Source organism: Trachypithecus francoisi, unplaced genomic scaffold (genome assembly GCF_009764315.1).
Source record: "Trachypithecus francoisi isolate TF-2019V2 unplaced genomic scaffold, Tfra_2.0 Lachesis_group13, whole genome shotgun sequence".
NCBI classification, from domain to species: Eukaryota; Metazoa; Chordata; class Mammalia; order Primates; family Cercopithecidae; genus Trachypithecus; species Trachypithecus francoisi.
The window spans coordinates 35,438,611-35,461,182 of record NW_022681458.1 but is presented as its reverse complement, the minus strand read 5'-3'; the positions used below and the strand labels follow the sequence as shown (position 1 = coordinate 35,461,182).

Below are 22,572 nucleotides of genomic sequence, written 5' to 3'. Positions count from 1 at the left end.
GGGAAGCCAAGATAGAAGAAAGAGGAGAAAAAAAGAAGGGACAATTGGGAGGCCCTAGGAGATGGGGTGAGTCAATGTCCTCTTGTTCCCGTAGCCAGCACCCACTGCCATTATCATGGAGCCCCTTGTCAACTGCGAGCTGGGTACTGTTCCTAAAATGGCTCATGGGGAGACCACTGGCCTTGAGTCTGATTTATACATCTCTGAGGGTGCCATTGCTTCTACACCAAGTCAATTTGAGGGACCAAAATGCGGCCACACCCATGGGTATCTAACAGAGCTGCCTGGCACTTGGCTTCTAGAAGAGTATTGCTGCCAGTCCTGGATACATTGTTAAGCCCACCCTTTTAGTTTCAGAAAGCCACATTTCAGAAGCCTCTCCTGACACTGCTGACAAGAAGGGGTTGCCTCTAGCCCTTCTAAACAGGTAGCAAGCGAGCGTTGTCTGCTCTCTCCGCTGTTACGTGCTTTCACAGCAGTATGATGGTAAATGTTTAACAATAGGCTTTTTAGGGATTAAAAAAAACAACAACAACTGCTTTTTAACGTTTGTCACTTTCAGTGGTGTAACTACCCTTACCATAGCTCCACTTAAGCTACCAACACAACGTCAATGGAGATGGAGTTGAGAAGTCAGTAATAGAGCATTATACAGTTTTTTTTCCATTGTGCAAATACAGTAGACAGAAATGACTCCAGAAGTATAGATACTGATAAAATGTATTAAGATAACTAGCAAGTGTTGAGTTTTGAGGATTTGTTACCTTTGTTTTTTAATACAGTGTATTGAATTATAGGTTTATATAATTTAATTTTTACCAATGAATACATTTAACAACTGGCTTACAAAACACTTGACAAGCAGCTCTCACAAGCTGGTATACCTTGGCTCCAGCACAGCACTGAGCGACTTTGAATTCTCCTGTACCTCTGGCCTGGACCTGAGACCTCCATAAGCACTGGAAAGGAGAAGGGTGAATTCTGGAAATTCAGTAGATCAGTTTGCCAGAATACAACAGGAAAAGACTAGAAAATAAAAGAGGGAAAGGGACCTTCCCTTCTGCTTCTCACCCCAAGCACTGGCGTGTCCCTTCTTCCTGGGGGGCGGCAGTGGGACAGACGCTAGGAGAGCACTTGGAGCTGGCCTCCTGACACAGCCCACACTTGCTTCCCCGGAGGGTCACAGTGCCTGATCCGGAGAAAAACATTTTCATATTTCAAGTGTTTATCTCTTCAGCATTTGAGTGCTCAGAGAGATTAATATCTGAAGATCACCACGGCCTCGGGCAACAGAAGAGAACACTTACCCCAGTCCAGCCTTAATCACCCTCCCTTCTCTGTTCACTGCAATAATGTTTAATTAATATAATGAGCCTCCTGCACGTTGGGAAAAAATACTTATTTTTATAACCCAGCCTGGATTTTTCATTTCATTTCCACTCCTTTGAGACTGCATCCAATTAATTCATGGTTGTTCCCAACCCCCATGTTGTATCTGAATGTAAAGAAGGTTTGTGGGGTCTGTGTAGGTGTGCGTATTCTAGCGTTAATGTGTGTGTGCATGAGTGTGTTTGTGGTTTCTGTGCATGGGTGTGTATGGGTCTGTGTGGTACGTACCTCAGCAGAGGTGCTTTGCGAGAAAGGATATAGCCTGGGTCCTCTGCAGGCTGGGGAAGTTGGCTGGCTCTTATTCAGTGTCTGTCCTCAGGTTCATTCTAATGATTCTGGCCTCCTCCCTTGTACTCTTCTAAGCATACTTTTTCTGGGAGTGTCTGAGGGCAGCCCTACCCAGGCCACAAGGCCACCAATTACCGAGTCACAGCTCTAGGGGAGCTTAAGTGACCTCCCTTTGACCCTGGCCTGGACCTCTGTTTCTTCACCCGTTCACCACCGCCTCCTCCTCGTCCAGTCCTGGCCTTCACCCGAAAGCCCCTCTGGCTGGCCCTTGCTACTGGTGGTTGGGAATTCTAGTCTTTGTCCTCCTTCCAGCTGATTCATTACACCCTGTGGTTTGGGAGGGCTTTTCAGAGCGAGCTTACAAAGTGGGCAGAATTCCAACCTTTGGCTGAATGGATAGGGACAGGGAGAAAATTAGGGCCATAAGGAACTGCTAAATCTAATGTTGTTCCTCCCTTAAGATATTGAAAGGGAAAATAATTATTTTCCTATTCCAGAGGAATCCCTAACGTTTGGGAAAGTGGTACTTGTAACCTGCCTCCAGGAAACAAAATCATAATATTGTTCTCAGAGCCCTTCCCTCTATCCTCTGATGACTTTATGAACCGTTCTCTGTATTTCCTATTTTCCTTCTCCTTACAAAGCTCGATATTGGGCTTTAAGCAGGAGAGGAGAGAAAGCCCTTTCTGTTCAGGGTGGTCCTTTCTTCTTCTTCATCGAAAAAAAAAGGAGGGGGTAGGCCCTGAGGGGATTGGGGAGAAGGGAAGCAGCTGGCTTGGTTGGGGGCAGAGCAACTGCTAATGGGTTCAGAGCGGCTGGCGCCCACGGAGTCAGCCTGAAAGCCTGTTGTGTGCCACACTTTGCCATCCACAGAGGGGACCGTCCCACTCTTCACGAGCATGAGCCATATGCTTCATCCCCTTATGAGATAGGCAAACAGAAGCAATGAAATTTAAGAAAGGAGGTGTCTCCATCAAGTGTGGGGGGCACCAGGGTAAAGAGACAGGTGGACAGGAGAGGATCTAGCCGTGTTAAAGTACCCAACACAGGTCATATGATGAGCAGGGCCTGTGGAAGCTGCTTACATTCCTTGGATATTTTCTGATTTTGTTGTTTTCTCATATTTTCTTTCTTTTTTTTTTTCTTTTCCTTTTCCTTTTAAGTAAGCAATTAGTTCTGTTCTTTTTGGCCAGTGGTTGCCTAAGGCTGACAAGACACCCACTGGTTTCATTCCACTGTTTTTGTTTTTCAAGATAGTCTTTCAAGCCACTCAGTATTTCTGTTTTTAGTTCTTTGCTTGTGGCTTAGCTGCCTGGAGGGCGTTCACACCAGCCTCTCGGGACCCTGTTCCAAATTCAGTGACCCCTGCTAGCTGTGGAGGAACACTCAGTGTTCTCTAAGAAGCCACGTTGGCTTTCCTCTGTAGTGACAATGACATAGGAAGCACCCCCTTAGTAGGAAATGGCATGTTTCCTACATTCTCAGGTGCTTTGATCATAGGCAGTTTTGCGAATGATCAGAGCCCAGCCTTTAAGAACTGAGGCAAAAACTCATAGGGTAAGCAGGTATCTAAAGCTGCAGCATTGAATATGGTAGCCATGAGCCATGTGCGGCAATTTTATTTTAATTAATTAAAATGACTGCAGTCAAAACTTCGGTTCTGCTGTCCCACCAGCCACATTCCAACGGCACAATAGCTACACTGTATTGGTCAGTGTATAGACAGGGCATGTCACTGTATACACGGCATCATCACAGAGCGTTGTATCGGACAACACCAGTCTGGTGCTTTGGTCATCAACATGAGAGCAACCTCCAGGGACCCTTGCTGATGCTTCAGTTCCCTGGTTTTGGTATGAACCAAGAAGCAAGTAATGGAGGGATGTGTCTTCTCTGAGATCTCTTGATGGGAGTGTTCAGTGGCTGGTATCTTTATAACTGTTTTATTCTCCCTCACTGGATAACTACAGTAAAGTAAGCAAGTAACATGACATTAGATGGTATAGGAACTATTGTGGCTAATCAAAAAGAGCATTGTAAGTAAATATTAATACTAAGTAAGGTCAATAATCGTCATCATTGTGATTGCTGTAGTCATTATTATTGTCAGGAGTGAGACAAGACGAGATAAAGGGTACTAGGCCAGGTCAGCTTCAGAACCCTCCAGTGTGTGTTCCCCCTATATGTGTACTCTTTGATTCGTGGGCTGGCCTTGTGAAGTCTGATTACAGTGTTACTTCAATGACTTTAAATCATGAAAGTGATAGATAGAAAGAAAACAAGCGAAGCTGATACTGAGCAGAGGTTTGACTGCCTAGCCACAGCCTATAGGATTGAGGGAACAGAACCTTTACTCTAGGCTCAAAAACAAGCTCAAGTGGGAGTAAGTCGAGAATCTTAATGTTATGAAAGATCCAAATTTTACAAACGGTGACTGGCTATTCCTTCAAATTTAAGTGGTAAGATTGTTAACACCTCACTGGGGCTATTTTGCTGCAGATTGGGCCATTGAATGAATTCTGTTAGAGTGGGAGACCAGAGCCTTGATTCACTGGAGGCACACACAAGAAAATTAAGTGAAGTGTGGGTGGGTATGGTGAGTGGATGGTTGCAGAGAAATCAGAGGAAATAATTGATGAGTGAATTTACTCATAATGGGCTTGATTTTTGACAGTGAGCAAGTGGTGACTGAATTGAAAAGCAACTCTGAGTTCAAAAGATCAGGTGGGACCGACGGCAGCACACAGTTCATTGAATTGCCGTTAGATTGAACTGTCTTCAGAAAGAGGTTACTGTGGCTTGGCTGGGGCACAGACACTGCAAATCCAGAGACAGAACTTCCTGGGCTCTGGACCATGATAGGTAATTAAAGATCAGGAGCAGCTTGGCTAAAAGAAAGCCAATAGTCAAGGAATAATTTCAACTGGAAAAGAAAAGGATAGAGGCCCTTCTTTAAGGAAGGTAGAAGAATGTCCCTGGCTTTGCAGGAAAAAATAACAGCAGGAAGAAGCTTTCTTTACCCTTTTTTCCCCCCTGCAAATCATGATTGGTTGAGTCCCCCAGCAGTGTGTGGATTGATAACGAAGGGGCAGAACGACAAGACTGCCTCAATGGCAAAACCTTCATGAAAGCCGACATAGCGAAAAAACAGCTCTGGGTAGATTCCTGCAAGGACTAGGACTGAAACCTTCACTGTCCGCAAAATGGTCTGTTGTAAACCTTGAGAACATCTTGCTACGTTTATCCGAAGTCAGTGTTTCCCTTAACTGGTTGCTAATTTGAGGACCTTAGCAGAGATAGGCTGACCTTGGAAGGCCAGCTGAGGGCTGACTCCTGTTTTAAGCATGGACTATGCGAAGAGACTACATCTCCTACAGCACTAAATATTCTTTCAGATGGTCGTTCTAGTAGGAGGGCAAGATGCTAGCCGGGAGATGTACGTGTTGGACAGATGGTGTGTTTGGCTTTGTGATAGCCGGGGGGATCAAGCTGGTGATTTATTTCAGGGTTTGGTGAGGTGTAGACACAACTGATTCCATTGCTGTTGGGCCAGTTGCAGTCACGTGTTCACATGACACTTAAGCAGCTGAGGCCAGATGCGGCCGTAAATCGCCAGGTGAAGTATCGGGAGACCTTTCGAGACAGCAGCAGGTTAAAATGCTGAACGGCCCTGTCCTCCGTGCTTCCTCTTCACCCTTTTGAACTCCCGTTGTCCATTCCCAGGCGATTGTTTTCCCTGTGTCATGGGCAACAACACATGTTTTGGGTCAAGGACCCAGCAAAATGCCTCCCAAATATGTCAGGTCCAGGAGGCGAGGGATTGTATCTCTGGGACATTATTTCTTCATTCTCTTTCAGCAATGGAACATATTTCCTTTCCATTGTCTTTTTCTTGGAAGCTGTCCATTGCCGGCGTCATAGCCATCAGCTACAAGAACAAGAAGGCAGCTTCCAACAGGCAGGGCTGGTTCTTAGCTGGTCAGTCGTCATGTTCAGGCAACCTCTTGACAATCCAAAGGGCTTTACCTCAAGCTTCAAGTAAATAGAAAAGTAGCCCCCCGCCCCCACCATACCAGCTTTATTCACTGTCAAGTAATCAGTAGCCACCGTATACTTAGAACACCTTCTGTGTCTGACAGTGGTGGGCCATAAATCGGGAGATTCCAGAAGAACAAACTTCAGTTGCAGCCCGTGTTTGATCTCAATATCTACGTGTGGGTGCCATGACTTAAAAGAGCTGAAGCATTTATAATAGCTTGGAAGAAGGGTGAATGGAAAACCAACACTGCCCTAGAAAGTAGACATTTGAACCATGCCCTAGGAAGTAGACATTTGAACCATGCCCTAGGAAGTAGACATTTGAACCATGCCCTAGGAAGTAGACATTTGAACCATGCCCTAGGAAGTAGACTTTTGAACCATGCCCTAGAAAGCAGACATTTGAACCATGCCCTAGGAAGTAGACATTTGAAGGGGCAAGGGTTCCTAGGGAAGCAAAGACTACAAGTTTTAATTCTTCACAAGTGAAAATGTCTCTTAAGTCGGAGAACAGAAATTGGCTGTGCTCCATCAGGGGTAGAAGGAGGAAATGTCTCTAAATGACAGCAGGAAAACTTTAAACTGAATTTAAGAAGTTCCTGATGGTTAGGGTTGTGACCTAGAAAACACACTACAGACGTGGCCTATGGAAACTCCTTCTCCGGAGAATTTAAAGTAAAGGGTGGACAGCTGTTCTCGGATGCTTTTGGCATGGTTCCTCTGGGAGGCAGGACTGGCCTGCCCTAAGGTCACTTGAGGTCCCACTCTTGTTCCAGGATCATGTAGTATTTTATTTCATCTACTGTGATGAACACAAAAGACCTGTAGTGAACCATGCAGGATGGAAAACTTGGGGCCGGCTGGTTTTTGGCGAAAGAGCAGATAGGGGGAACCAGTCGTATTCCAGAGAACATCTTTACTGCCCTCATGCCAAACATACTTCTTTTTGAGTCTTGGATTGGCCTTCCTGGGTTATTGACGGTCTTTCTATCCTTTTTCTTTCCAAGTAAAATAAAGGCAAGCATAGGAGGCAGTGTGTAGAGTGATATTAATAGTAATAACTTTTCCTGAGCTCTTACTGTGTCCTTGTTACTGTGCAAAATAGTTTACGTGGCTCATTCCATTTACTCTTCCCCCAACTCTATGCAGTAACACTGTCTTTGTATCCATTTTGCAGATGGAAAGACTGAGGCTTTAAAAGCTTAGTGAGTTAGGCTGGGAGTCCAACCCAGATGAGAAGCTATGCTCTGGCAGGTTTACTCAGTCCACTCAGGATTCAAATCCTACATCACTTCAATTCTCTGAGCCTCAGTTTCTTTTTGGTGAAAATGGAGAAGATGGTGTTTATTTTGCAGGACTAGATTTCACAGGGAAGGTAACATCAGAGGAAGCAGGTAAAGCCTCCCATGCGATCGCACACAGGCAGCAGGTGTTCAATGTGTTCATTCCTTTCCTCCTGCTCTTCTTCTCCCTTCTTTGGGCTTTCCCTGGTCTGAGTCATTCCTTCATGATGTCCCTGGTTCTAATCAGGCCTCTCTCAGTGACAGGCGCTTTGCAGCTCAGCATCTCTCTGACTGATGTCTACTGCTAATTCCTTAAATTTACATATCATCTTTCTTCCCTGGAGCTCATAGCACTTAACAGACAAGTGGGGCACAAATGATTTAACGAAGTGAAATCCAGAGGCCTGCTCGTCTGGAGATTCTGCAAACTAGTGGATTAGCTCAGATGTCAGCACTGAATTATGATCCTTCAGCTGCTCGTGCTAAGCATGCCACTAGCATTAACTCCCTGGTCTTGCAATGGTCCCTTAAATCATGCATAGAGATTGTCATTTTATTGTGAGAGGGAGAGGAGAGGGGAGGGGGCTACCTGGAGGGTGGTCACTGGAAGGGGCAGACTGTGAAACCTTTGGCCTGGCTGTGCCTGGAGTTTTAGTAACAGGATGGGTAAATAGAACAGACCCAGATACAATCCACTCAGCCCAGTTCTTCACACCTCCACAAACATCTTACTTACCAAATTCTAACCATGATGCCATGATTTCCCTGCTGCTTAAGAACGTAGATTCACACAAGTGATAGTATTTCTGCCAAACAATTTTCAGGCAGCAAATGCGTCTTATTTGTGAAACTGTGAGGGAAGAAGGCTGAATAATAAATCTCTAAAATCAGGTTTCCTTTATATATGAGCTGGCAATAGTAAGGGCTTGGAAATTACCGGGAGCGTGGGAGCATTTGAAGCGTCCTCACTGGTGTCTCGGTACACTGGGTACTTCCACAAGCCACCTTGTCATTACTGGTGCACCTCACCTTTGAAAGGGGTTGTTGGCTTGGGAGGGTAGAGGGAGTTGTGAAGGGATTATATTGAAGGGATTATGAGAAGCTAGCTGATTCTCCTGTCCTCATTTCCAATGTATAGCCTCATATCATTCTTAACCATGTATTTATCATTCTCCATTCATCCACTCATTCATAGAAACAAAATTTTCTAGAGGAGTGGCATATATATAGCACTGTCTAGGGGTAGAGAGAAGAAGCAGTGTTAAACCTTATTATTTGCAAGACCAGCATTTACAATATAACTGGGGTAATAAGACACACCAAAAAACCAGTTAAATTATAATGCCAGGCAGTGAGTGATTACCTGCTGAAATCCATGGAAAATGGCCTGAAGTCCTTTTAAAAACAAGGTAAAATCAGCAGTACAGTCAGTAAATGCTAGAGTTGTTGATAAAAGAGAGGGATTAATGTTGCGTGTGCCAGAATCGTTAGGAGAAGAACTAGCGAAAGAGACGGGGTAGGTGGAGTGGTTCGAGGAGTGGAGAATTACAGCTAAGGGAAGAAAAAGCAGCAATGGACGCAGTGGGGAAGCCAGTTTGCCTCAAACAGAGTGTGATTGATTGCAAGGACTTGGGGCAAGCTACCTGCAGAGCAGCTGAAATAAAGAACTTATTGCATGAAGGTGGAAAACCTGCAGTCAGGTCTGGGCTTTGCCATTGCAGTCGCCTCTCTACCTTGGACAAATCACTTGAACCTTTCTGAGCCTGTTTCTTCATCAGGTGCAAAGTAAGGTTAGTAAGTCCTAGCTCACAATAATATAGAAAGGATGAAATGAAATATTGCATGTAAATGTGCTTGTAACCTGTAAAGCATTATGCAAGAATGAGCTTTAATTATTATCATTAACAGCAGTAATAGTAAGATCTGATAGGGGAAGCACAGGTTTGGAAGATCTTTGAGGGTCTAATTTGGCATTGGTGTATCCTCCCTCAGCAGACACCATTATTAATTCTCTTCTGTAGACAGCTGCCTTTTAGTTATCTGTGCTGATTTTGGCCTTGCAGAGGTCACACCTTGTGGGGTATGTAGACAGACATGGCTTTGGATGGTTGAGGAGACACAAACTGGCATCCCACATATGCATACTAAACTGGTCTCATTTGACTTCAGGGGAGCATAGCTTCTGAAGCACTAATCCCAGATAGTCTAACAGGAAGGGGCTTAGGGGAGCAGGGAGGTAGGTGAGGCAACTGGGAAGCCAAGAAGGGAAGAGCTGTTTCTGGGCCACTGATGGGAGGTCCAGCACAGACTCAGCTCTCACCTAGACAGGTGAGGTCAGCAAGATTAACAATAGCAAAGCAGTGGTCCAGGGAGTATTTCATTGATTCTAGGCTCTAGAATCCTAGCCCATCTACCGTGACAAGTCCAGGATGTTCACATTCCCTGTGGTGTAAGGAAGCTCTGTGCACCTGTCCCAGGTTAACATGACCTCACACTAACATGATCCTAAGGCATCTGACATGCCCATGTTCCATGCTTCACATGTGGTAGAGAAGTGGCCCTGACATCTTGCAGAAGTATTCAGCCTCAGATGCTCCTATGTTTCAGGGCCAAAAAGAGGTAGTGAGATTTCCTCACCAAATGCCACCTTGTTCTCTATACGAGTGGCCAGAACGGTCCTGTACAAGTTGGATTTGAAGGTGCAGGTCACACCTGTGTTCTGCAAGGCATGTAGTCTGCCAACAACAAGAACTCGGTCTTCCACATGAGTGTCTGATGAATTTGAAACCAATCAGCCAAAAGGCCATTCTCCAAACATTTGGATTGGTAAACCCTTAATTTCCCAGAACACATATATTCTCTGCTAAACACACAGCCTTTGTTAATAATAATGACAGCACCTTTATCATTGGAGCCATATGTGCCAGGCTCTGAGAAAGGCCAAGTTCAAGCCTCCCTGAATCACCCCTTTCAGCTCCCACCCTCTGTTCTGCTTGAAGGTGACACTGGGCTTCCGAGTCACAATCACTAGACCCCAAGCATCACCTAGGAGCACTGATGGAGACAGAAGGTTTTACATGTCAGCCATTTGGACAGTGCCCAGCCAAGATGGCCAGGGCTGGAAGCATCAACCACCTGGTCATAGTCACCCTCCAATCTAGCAGCCACCTCACCCCTATAATCTGTTCCCTTGTAATTCAGTCCATCAGATTGCACTGGCCCTTTGGGTGAGTTAATGATGAATAAGATGTGGGTCTGGCCTCGCAGAATCTAGAGGGAGAAGAAGGGCACACGCATGACTAGCCAAGACATAAGGCGGCCGTGCTGGGTGCTCCACATGAAAGAGATGGAAAGGAAATGATACCTATAAATAGGCAGGAGGGACCGACTTGACTTAGAGAGTCAAGAAAGGGCTTGAAGAAGACACAGCATTTGAATTAAGGCTTTGCAGGAGCCTTAAGAAATGGTCACAGAGCCTGGGGAACAAGGACATGAATAAACCAAAGACACCAAAACTCAGTCCCAACTTTCCCCTGGAGAGGCCACAGCAGCACACTGGTGTCTTTCCCAAGTGTTTATCAAGAACCTCTGTTTGGGTTTGTTTCCGCCAGATGACAGGAATTTCTTGCGGCTGCAGAGTGACAGCCGGAGAGAGGGCCAGTATGCGCGGCTCATCAGCCCGCCGGTCCACCTGCCCCGAAGCCCGGTGTGCATGGAGTTCCAGTACCAGGCCACGGGCGGCCGCGGGGTGGCGCTGCAGGTGGTCCGGGAAGCCAGCCAGGAGAGCAAGCTGCTGTGGGTCATCCGCGAGGACCAGGGCGGCGAGTGGAAGCACGGGCGGATCATCCTGCCCAGCTACGACATGGAGTACCAGGTGGGGTGAGCAAAAAGGGAATCTTGTGATCCGTATTTCAATATTTCAAAGGGCCGAGCCCATTCATCATTAGGGAACGTGGTTAAGCGTTAAGCGCTACTGTTTTCATTGTAGTTCTCACGTTGCCATGGCAACTGAATGACACTCTTATTTGTTATTCAGAATATGCCTATCTCTACACCCAGACTTGGTTCTTTGTTCCTCCTGCTGCCTTTTATATTGCTGAAATCTCCAACAAATGTTTCTCCTCTCCATTTTATTTTAGATTGCAATCAGGTAAGCTGACAAAGGGACACAGAAGCCAGGGAAATAAACACAAACAAACACTCCACACACAAGAAAAGAGGTGTGTGGAGCCCCTTCAGATCTGGGGAGGAAATAGGATAATCTCCCAGACCTGTCCCAGGGAGTGTGAACATAGGAAGGGGAACGGGTGCTGTTCACGCTCAGTGGCCAGCGGACGTGAGAGGCTCCTGAGTGAGTGCTCTCTCTCTCTCACCAGCTCCCGGGTTGGAGTTCTGTTATCTCTGCCCCACAGAGCAGGAGACTGAGGCACAGATGGGTATGTTCAGCCGTGGTTGCAACTTCGGTAGGAGTAGACACACTGTGGAAGAGGTGACTGAGAACCAGCCAAAGCATTAACCTTCTCCTCCCCAGACGAGGAGCAGCAACAGATGGCTGGTGCCGCAGCCAACTGCTCACCCAGCTTGCCAGAGGACATGTGCTAGTTTGCAGAGAGGAACCTGGGGAGGGCGAGCATGAGGAATGATTGAAGACCACAGAGCCCAGGGGCTTCTGTGTACAGCCTACAGTCCCTGCCCCTTGAGGTTGCAAGGCATCCTGAGACCCTCCCCCCCACCATCTGGGTCCCCACTTACTCACCTCAGAGCATTGTATTGTAACCACCTGTTTGCATTTGTGTCTCAGCCGCTGGATGGGTGAGCTTCTCTGGACAGAGATCTTGTCTTAATAAGTTTTGTTACTATCCTTGTGTCCAGCACATAGTAGGTGCTCAGTAAACGGCTGGTGTAAAAACAAATTCTTTTCCTCCTAGTTGTAATAATGAAGCCCTAAGGCAATTTATAACAAGAAGCACAAATCCGAACCTATGTGCTGTATTTCTCACATTACCTCCACCCACTCGTATCTTCTGAGTTTTCAAATACCTGGATTGGGCATTTGAAAGATTTATGAGACAGGAACCTTGAAAATAGTAAGGGAAGTTTCAACCCCCCTTTCAATATTCTCCGATTATGGCCCTTTTAATCAATACATTGTAGTTACTGGACAACAATATCCACCACCTTGTTATATTTTCTTACCCCCTTAAATATGCATTTGATTTGAACAAACTCATTTTAAATTAAGATTTCAAGAGCTGTAGCCATGTGGTCAACAGATGTGTACCAGGTGCAATCACACACACACACACACACACACACATGCTTTAAGCTACAGCTAACAGAAACTTGGAAATCTGTGCACTGTTTGGACTAGGAGATAACCATGGCTCTTATTCTTCCGGCTTCTAGATTGTGTTCGAGGGAGTGATAGGGAAAGGACGTTCGGGAGAGATTGCCATTGATGACATTCGGATAAGCACTGATGTCCCACTGGAGAACTGCATGGGTATGTGAATATCTGTCTCTTCGTGGCTCTTTCAAATAAGACACCAAGGGCTGGGCTAAGCAAGAGGAGGCAGGACACCATTTTCCAATGCAGTCCTTACGCAGTGGGTGGGGCAGCAACAGTCTCTGCAGGAGGTAAGGTGTGGGTGTAGTTGTGTCTTATGCTGGGTTCAGGGTGGGGGGGGGGTGTGAGGTGAGGGGAAGGCTTATATCCCTGTTCCCAGTCAGAAATAGACGTGCACTAAGTACATGGAGGTTCAGGGTGCCAAGACCCCATCAGCAAACCCCAGCTTTTCACAAAGAAAATGCTAGAGGACGAGAGCAACTGCCAGTCAAAATTATATGCTGGAAAGGTGTGATGGATTTAATGGAAGCCTTCACTGGTGAGCAAAAATAGTGCATATGTTATGTAAGAGTGATAACACAATTACCTGAGTAGCTCTTTTACATGAATGAATTGCAGAGCAAATTGTGGCATTTGAAGTAAGAGTTCAGATTTTTCTTTAAAAAGAATGCCTCTAATGCCTAAGATCCCAAAGTTGTTGTAGGATTAGATATTTCAGGCCAGGTGACTGGCACGAGAAGGATATCATAACCGTCATCTTGGTCAAAAGCACCTGAGCAGGCAGTCCACCTGAGAGGTACACATTTTCTTCAGGGTCTCCTGCTGCGGATGAGGTTACCCTGACTGTGTCCCTTCAGAGCCGTGGACATTCCCCAAACCACGAGGGGAACCCTGAGAAGGCATGGGGGCTGCTTTCAGTCAGCAGAGTGGCTGCAGTAACTCACCAACTGCCTTTCTTGGCACACGAGCCCGGGCGTGTGTGTGCTTGATGATGTCAGAAGCACCTGGGACCACCCCAGTCCCTCTGGGCAACTCTCAAACCCCGGGCATCTAAAAGTAATCCAGGCTTTGAGAAAGTAATCAGCAGTAAGTGACTGATTACAATGCTTTTGGGACCCATTTCTCTCTGAAGGACTTTTTGTTCCAAAGCAACTTTGAGAATCCTACCCTGCCCCCCCACCACCCCCACCCCACCCCATGGTGATGATGTGTTAGAGCCGGCCTAGAACATGTGGAAGATGTGGTTCACTCTCCACGGAGTGGTACAAAAAACCTAGTGCAGTCATCTTTATCATATTCATCCAATTATTCACCCTATGTTCACCCAATTATTTCTTCCCTTTAACTAAGTCCAATTTTTTGTTTGTTTTTTTCAGAACCCATCTCAGCTTTTGCAGGTGAGAATTTTAAAGGTAAAAAAAATTTTTATTTTTTTGCATGCTTTTTCCTTCCCCCATGTGGTGTGAATTTGGTGGGGGGAGTCAACCTCCAAATTTGTCAAATCTCGCAAGAGAAAAGAGACGCCACACCTTCCTGCCACTAGATGGCACTAGCAACACCTGTAGACGCGGGAAAGGGGATTGAGATCCTCACTGTCTCTTGTTTAATTAAAGTTTAGAAACCTATTAATAGAGACAAATCGGTTGCAGATAAACCTTTCAGCCTTGCATTGTCCAACGGGGAGCAATGAGGCTGAAAATGCAGGAGTAGTGAGAAAGCAGACACTGTGAAAAGACTGAACCAAAAAAAAAAAAAAAATCAGTGTAAATTAAAAGTGAAATGAGGTGGCAATGATTTATCCTAGCCTGAAGATGGCTTCTTTCCAGTTCCAGGGTACCAAGGCAGCAGTCTCAGTTAACCCTCAGTGAGATATGGTGGCAGGCCGCTTGTGAGGGAAGGAAGTTAGGAAAGAGACACAGAAGTGGTAGCCTCAGGAGGAAGAGTTGCCAGATTTAGGACCTGGTGTCCAGTCAAGGGGATAAGGAGGTGCATTCGATGGCTGGAGCTAGAGCACTTTAAACAGGACTGAAAATCAGAAAGGATGTGTTCTCCCCCAAGAAAGCAAAGAGAGAGCAGAGCAAAGTAAGAAGAGTTGGGGATGCTTGCCTTATCCAGGTTAAAAAAAAAAAAAGGCCTCCAGCCTTGGGTGATGGCGATGTCGTTTGTGCTGTTACAATGCAGCAGATTTTACATTTTTCCCTCTTTGCAGTCCTATTAGCTGACACTGCTGAAGTTCCCACACTGGTTTCTAATGCCAAACATTTAGGAGCCACTCTAAATGCATCACTGCAGTTGGCTTGAGTGTAAAAGCACACACAGAAACACCCTCACTGAATGATGGGGGTTCTTCATGACCTGTTTGATGCCAGCAATTGTGAGGATTGCTGTGCCCTCTTTGTACTGGCTGGGCTTACCCCTACAAGTGGCAGCATTGCAGAGATAAGGGCAGCCATTTTTATATCTGACATCTAGACTAGTTATCTTCACTCTCATTAATCTGTCCAGCTCTGGGCTAGAAAGAGATGAATTCCTGGTTTGCCACCTAGATGTGCTCCCTGACTCCAAATCATCTCACCCAATTTGCCACTCATTAGCTCTAAGACAGCCAGTGAGGAACAAAGCTGCAGACGACAGGGGAATGACAGACCGACATAGAATATATTTCCTTTCTTACCCTTCCTCGCGTCCCTGAACCCCATGCCCACTCCCTGTCCCACAGTTCTAAAAGTATGAAGAGTATTCATGTGCATACACTGGTGCTCTCTAGGGGTGAGGTTTATGTTAACGTAAATCCAAAGTACTGGAAGGAAAGCTGAGAGCCAAACTCAACGACTTGGATTACAGTCGAATTCGAGTTCTAACCTTCAGGACCCAAGGTAATGCTTATGTTGGTGAAGTGAAACCTGTGAATGTTGTTTCACCTGACTCTCTTTGGGTTGTGGAGACTCACAGCTCCCAGAAAGGCTGGGTAAAGACGTGCCAGTAGCTGCTGCAGACACTGTTTTGTGTGCGTACCGTGTCAGGCCATGACTGACAAGTACAGTGGCTAAGTGCTAAGTGCTTCACTTCCATAAGAGAATAAGCAGACCAGGGCACGTGCACTCTCCTTGAAACTGTGCTTACCATGAGGCTTCACAGGCCAGTCATGCTCTCTTGTAAAAAATATATACATAAAATCTCATCTGAGCAGCAGGGCTCATTTAGCCAAAATAAACACAGGGCTTAGTAACTTGAAGGTAAGAATTTCCAGGGTGCTCCTGGTGGGCCGCTTTGAGGCTAAGCAAAGGCAGTGCACAAGTTGCATGGATTGAGCCATGGCTTTCATCCTGGAGGATGGCAAGCATCTTTGGGAAGAAGAAACCGAGGCTTGGGGAGCAGAAACTTGGCCAATGGACACAGTAAAGAACAGAATCTGAACTGGAAATGGAGAATTTCATTCACCTTGGCACGTTTTACACGGAGATCTGAATTAGTAACCAGATGAACCTAGTGCCGTGGGTATCTCCTTTCTGGCTGAGCCCCGTTTGACCACAGCATGCAACTCTGTGCCAGCAAACTTTTCTGTTTGAGAGAGGAGGGGACTGTGTGTTCCATCTAACCTAGTGACTCATATACTATTCCTCTTATGGTCAGGACAGCAGGAGTCCTCTCTTGATCAGGGCGTAAAATCAGCCTTTTCACTCAAAAAATGGAAACAGAGAAATCAGGTTTGGGCAGGCAAGGTATGGAAAGTTGAGGCTGAAACACTACCAACCATAGCATTTACATTATTAGTACGTTTTTCAAATTGGAGTGTTTTTCTTTTCCTTTATAAATTAATCATGCAACAGAAGTAATCTCATTCTTTAGGAGCAATCAATGTATAGGAAAATCTTTAGGGAAATACAGTAAAAGTGGCCTTTGGACCTGCAGTTATTAGATGGTCTCGATCTTTTATATTTTGAAGTATCTTTCATTTTCCGCCTCTTACTGATTTCTTGCCATGCAATAATTTTTTAAATTTAAATCATCCTGTGTTTTCTGCTGTGTGTGTGAATATATATACACACATATACACACACACTCACACACACACACATTGTGTACCAGGATGTGAGTCAGTAATGAAGAAAAAGCTTGGAAGAAAAAGAGATCTGTGTTGAGAAGAGAGAAAGAGAAGAGAGAATGAATAAACTGTGTTGTCATGTGATTTTTTAAAAAGACCCTTTTTTGTGGTTGTTATGAGTCACATTTTAAACAATGTAGCCTGGGTGTGCATTCTTTTCTTCTTTTCTTTTTTAAAGCAGTGGCTATAAACATGGTGCCGTCATGTATCTTTTTCTAGGATTTGAGCTTCAATAAATGAAAAACCATGTGTATAGAGGGGGAAAAAAGAACCGAAAAGTGGTGTAATTAAGGTGATGGATATTTCCTCTTACCCAATACTTTCTTTTTTCAATAAAAGAAAAAACAATAAAGAAGCCAGTAAAAATATATAAAGCCCATAATCAGAGTTCTGGGGTTGTTGACCAGGTGGTTATTTTTAGCAGCTCACCTTGGAGGCAAGAGTTTTTGTTCGTGTTAGAGGCTGTGGGATCTGAGCAAAGCAGGGGCAGAGAGACGATCTGATGCCCTACCTGTGAGAGACTCATGGAAATCACAGCTGGGTGCACCTGTGGAAGGTGGCTGTCAGAGGGAAGGATTCAGAATGACTGTCTTACGCTAGTGGATGCTAAAAAGGAACGTCAGTGTCTCCTGTTTCGGCTGGGAATGTGGGGTTTATGACTCAAACCATTCCTGAGGTCCAGGGCCCCATTTCTTGGGTCTCCCTAGGTGCCTTTCTGCAGTCCTCCACAGTTCTCATCCAGACAAAACCAGGAGAAAGTGCACATCCACAGCTGTCTCTTGGGCATGGAGGGGAGCAGTATTAAGAGAGGCCCATTTTGGAGTAATGCTGGCTGGCATTTGACTCTATTCCTCAGGCTTTAAGTTCTGTTTCTTTGGTGCCAAATGGCCGATCTCTGCATTTTGCACCGTCATCTTTCCTTTCCCATTCCCACCCTCACCCTCTATTGCCTGCCTCCCAAGGCTTTGTCTGCCAGGGTAAGGTCCCCCATCCCATGGCCTGGCCTCATATTATTCCCTTTCTCCCTGGACTCCCTTCCTCCCATGCTTCCTTCTCCTAGAAGCACTTCTGAGATGCAGAGAGGGTTAAATGGTTTGCACATAACCGTCTGATGAAAAGCGGAGAAGTGCTCCTAACCCCTGCCGGGGTTCCAGATAGGCAGCTGTAGTGTGTGAATCCTCCTCCTTGCCCCCATCCCCTTATGTCTCCAGCTGCCAGATTAAGGCTAGGTGTTACTGAACAAGAAAGCATGGAGGTCAGATGTGTGAAGCGGGTAACTGCTTGCTGGTCATCCTTCCCCGGGGGACACGGAGGTGTTCTTTGTGAGGTTCGCTGGAGCACGCTGCCTCTCCTGCTACAGAGGCCTGACACGTCCCCTCTCCATCAGTTTCCCACTCATGGAAACAACTGTCAAGGCCAGCTTATCTAGGGGTGGAGGAAAATGTTTTTCACCAACTTTTCCCTCCAAGAACACAGGGACAAGACTCACTTTACAGAAAGTAGCGTAAGTGCCACCAAAGAGTGTAAAGCGTCCGAGACTTCAGCCAGTCAGAGATCTGAATTCGGAGGCATTTAAAAATGCCTCTAGATGTGGGAGCAATCCACATGGTTTGTGCCAACTTACTGAAAACATCCCGGCGCCTCCCGCCACACCATGCTTATAGGCAGATGGAAAGAGTCATTTCTCAGGGATGCCTTTGTTCTTGTGCGTCTTTTTTCCAAACACACCAGAGGGCGTGACCACATTCTTCTACTATCTTCTGTAAACTTATCTAGAGGAGCCAACCTCTTTGTTTGTTTAATCTCACAAATTAAATAAACCTTTTATCTGAAATGTTCCTTCACCAGCACTTCATTTTTAACCTGTACAGAAAGGACTGTGCAGGCAGGCCAGTCCTGAAACAATTCTGACATGCAGTGAGCCTTTTTTGAAAGAGAGAGAGAGAAGGCTTACTCTTGGCGTCTTTCAAAACACTTCTTTTGGAAACCTGGGTGACTCCCCCAGGTCCAGATGACATTTCGTAAATGCAGCTATAGTATATACTTTCTCATTTCAGTGATTCAGTGAGAAACTGACTTGACTGAGACATGCCAATCCTCAGACAGGTTCAGACAGAAATAGGAGGCAGAAAGGAAGAGGACTGTTTCCTCTTCCCTCCCTACTTGGTTAGAGCAAGGAATCTGCAAACTTGTTCTGTAAAAGGCCAGACAGTAAATATCTTGGGTTTTATAAGACATACAGTCTCTGTTGCAAGTACTCAGCTCTGCCATTGTGGCATAAAAGCATCCATAAGCAATATGTAAACAAATGAGGGTGTCTGTGTTCCAACAAAACTTGATTTACACAAACAGGCAGTGGGCTGGATTTGGCCCACAGGCCACAGTGAGCTGACCCCTGGGTTAGATCACAGGCTGGGATTTTGTCCACCGGGTTCCAGCCATGACTCTGCCACTTGCTAGCAGTGTACAGGTCCTCAGAGGACCCTGGGCCATCTCTTGGGTTTCACTGAGTGCTGCTCTGCCCTTCTCCACAATTATCCTCCAAGTGAAACCAGGAGAAATCACTTGTCCTCTCAAGCTCTCAGGTCTCCCTTTGGAGGGTCATGAGGAATAAACAAAATGATTCATGTGAAGCCCATAGAAGGAAATGTCCACTCAGGGTAGCCATTATTACAGACATGTTTCCCAATTGCATATTAATTCAGTAACCCTATTTGCAGATAGGAATGACAGGGACACTACCTCATGTGTGATTGTTTTTCTTATTTTCTCCCATGCCTGGTTTCTCAAACTTTAGTGTTTTTCAAAATTCAAATTCTTTGTGTTTGCATTGCTTTTCTCTAGGGGACTCCGAACTTTTACAGATGGGAGCCTGTGCAACCTTGCAAATGCACTTGGAGTTGAGTTATTGACTATTTAAATATCTGTTTCTCATTAACTCACACAATGGGAAAACTTTGTAGAGAATTTGGGGCGGGAATTAATGAAAAATAGTTCAGGAATTGAAAGCATTTTCCAGTTGAAAAAAGACATCGAGTAAGCGGTGGAAATTAGATCAATCAAAGGGAAAATTCAGGTCAACAGATCAACCAACTCCAGGCAAGGCTGGATTCTCACCTCCACGTTCACCCACCTAGCCCAGGCTCCTTTTTTGTCAAGCAATGGCTCAATCACCCCAGATGGCTGAAGGGGCAAGTGAAGCTAAAATTGCACAACTCAACAATTCGGGCATCTGGTGCAGGTGACAGCCGCCTAAACTGGGCGCCTTTTTCTAATTTCCCAATGAGGTGCCATATGGGCTAGCAAAATCTATAGCACTTCCTGAAAATAACTATCCAGGGAAGTACCAGTAAGTCATCAACATTTTCCCCGGAGTCTGAACATTGGTCCACATATATTCCTCTATGCCATCCATCCATTTATCCATCCACCTATCCATTCATCCGTCCATCTGGCATTCATTGGATTGCTGCTGTTATCTGGGAAGGTGCTTTGGGTGTGAATTTAACCCCTATTGATTTATCATCTTCCTTTTCTCTGGTTGGCAAACCACAGCCTCATTAGCATACAGCCTCAGAGAGGCTAGAACAGAGCCAGATTCTAAACCAGCACACTCCACATGCCTTTGGGGTTGAGTCTCTTTAGCTGGTGAATGTTCTGAGAAACTTTTAAACCCAACTGTAAGTCAACCAAGAGTTGCTTGTAGGGGATCAGGAAGAGGTTGCTAGTCGTATGCTCTCTTTTCTAACATTAACGTTATTTCTAACCTTTCAACATTAAAAGCATGAATTCACATAGTACTATTTTTCATTTCTCCAAACAAATGCCCAGAGAAAATGTTTAAGGAGCCAGTATAATGTCCCCCAAATAGATTTTGTCACTGAAGTTTTCTACATGTTGATAATTTCAGGGGAGAGAAGGATAGGTAGAGAAGGGGAAGAGGGTCTTACCTAAAGTAGAATTTGTCTTTCAAGTAGAGCAGGATTCTGAGAGACTATGTCTGTGTCTCTGATTCTAAATATGTAATCCATGTACTAGGATTTCACCTTGTTCCAGCAGGTGCCCTTGATTCTCTCCATTGTACCCTAACACTGTCTCTCATCATAAGAAACACTGTAAGAGGAGCATGAAGACTTCCTCCTTCTCCAGCCCGAGCACTTTAAGCCGTGGGTGGTGTATTTTGTGTTGGAAACCAGCATTTTGGCTGAAGGAAAGCACACTTTTGAACAAAGATGATGTAGTGATGGAGGGAATGTGGGTAGTTGTGACCATGTTCTGCTTGACAAAAATTTGTGCTCCAACCTTTGTGGTCTGGTCAGGTACTTCTTCAGAGGGAAAGCTAATCCCTGGGGATTTATCACCTCCCTTTTCTTGCTGGGTGAGCTGCAGCCTCATTAGAGGACGGCCCTCACTATGGAGCCACATGAAAATCAGAGACAAACCCCAGGATACCCTTTGGGGAGAGGAGGGATGTCTCTGAGGAACTCCGGGGGCATCCCTTAACACTTGAGTGTTTCCTGTGCATTTTTGTGAGCTCATGTCGAAAATCCAGCAGCAGGATGGTTGCCAGGCAGCAGATCTTCTTAGTGACCTGAATAATGAGTTGGCACCAGTTCACTGTGACTTGCAAGCTGGCCATTTCAAGGAGCCATTTCCAGCACCTTGCTTTCTCTTCCTCTCTGATTCGATGCATAATTTCCACCATGGCCACAAATATGAGAGAGAGAGGCCTTTCTCTGCTATGGTAATGAAACTAATAAAAGACAGAATTAGTTTGGGGACAAAGACAAAGAGGGTAGGCAATAAGATGGGAGAAGATGAAGATGTAGAAAGGGACATTCAAGGGATCCTGGGATTCTGGGGTCATTTCTACTCCAGGGGATGTGGATGTGGCTGTCAAAGTGTGTGCAGAGCAACACATCCTTGTCAAAGCTCTGCCAATGTTGTGGGACTTCTGGTCACCCAAGCGGTACCAACGAACCTGCACCCTAGCAGAAGGGGACTCCAACAGCAGGAGAAAGTAGTGATTAAGAGCTAGGAAGCTGAGCAGGCTTTGGAATATTTTCCAAGAAAAATGTTCTCATTTTTCTATCACTTCTGAGAAGACATTAGAAGGTCTGACCCACCTCTCACCTATTCCCCAAATCAAAGAGAAGAGTTCTGATGTTCAGGCTGCAGGAATTAGAGAACACCGACTCAGAAATAGGAGTCTTAGCCTCAGTTCAGTGTTTGATTCACCAAGCATTTATTGAGTGCCTTCTTTGTATAAACCCTTAGGTATGGATGAGAGCAAATTCCTCCTGATGAGAGTGAGTTCCTCTGCTTAAGGAGCTCTGAATCTCAGGGTGGGTAGTGGAAGGAGGCATGAAAATATAAATGAGCCCCGTCTGCATCTTGAGCAGAGGGGGACCACCAATGCACGAAGGAGCCAGCAGCACTTCCCACCCATGGCTCCCCCTCCTGGGGCACCCCATGAGTAGAGAGGATGCATCTTTCTGGCTTAATGCAAGCAGCTAGGGAGGCATTTTTCACAGGAGAAGCATATATCATTTTTCAGAAGTAAAGATCATGTCTGGTTTTGGCAAGCTCAAAAACTCCTAGTCCCTTTCTGGGCCAGATTCTCATCTGATGTAAATCTTTGGGAGAATCAAGTTGTAACACTGCTTTGCATCGAGTGGGACTCCAGCCAGTCTTTCCCCAGAGTTACCCTGGGCTTAAATCTACTACATCATCTCCATGGCAACCAGCGGCGGCCAGTGAACGTGGTTGCCTTCTAAATACTCTGCCAGCTTCTCTTCCCTGCTCTGTCTTTTCTGTCATTAAGAATGATCTCCCTCCCTCTGTCTCACTCACTCTCACTCTCACACACCCTCTGTTATTTTGTGCCCACATTTTTTTGTTGCAACTTCCCTTCCAATCTGCTTTTAAAAATCCTCCATCCAATTAAAAAGATGAGGATGCATTAGTCATGACTTAACAGTGGTGATTGACCTGTTTAGGCAAGACCAGGCTAATTTCAATGGGCACAGAAGCCTTGGCAAGCCAAAGTGGAATTTACCTTCAAGTCTAGCCAGCCTAATTAATACATTGTTGCTGAGAATGCTGGCCAGCCAGACCAAATA

General features: G+C 45.5%; 1 protein-coding gene across 4 annotated transcripts in view; it reads left to right on the top strand.

Moving 5' to 3' along the window:
• NRP2 (neuropilin 2) overlaps window positions 1-22,572 on the top strand; it is a 115,364-nt gene that overhangs the window by 70,629 nt on the left and 22,163 nt on the right. For 2 of the 4 annotated variants that reach the window (XM_033230589.1, XM_033230591.1), the window contains exons 13-15: window positions 10,610-10,872; window positions 12,405-12,501; window positions 13,722-13,757. In XM_033230589.1, coding sequence (XP_033086480.1) covers window positions 10,610-10,872; window positions 12,405-12,501; window positions 13,722-13,757 — 396 coding nt within the window. The remainder of the gene's footprint in view (window positions 1-10,609; window positions 10,873-12,404; window positions 12,502-13,721; window positions 13,758-22,572) is intronic. The other 2 variants (XM_033230590.1, XM_033230592.1) reach the window with 1 other exon arrangement.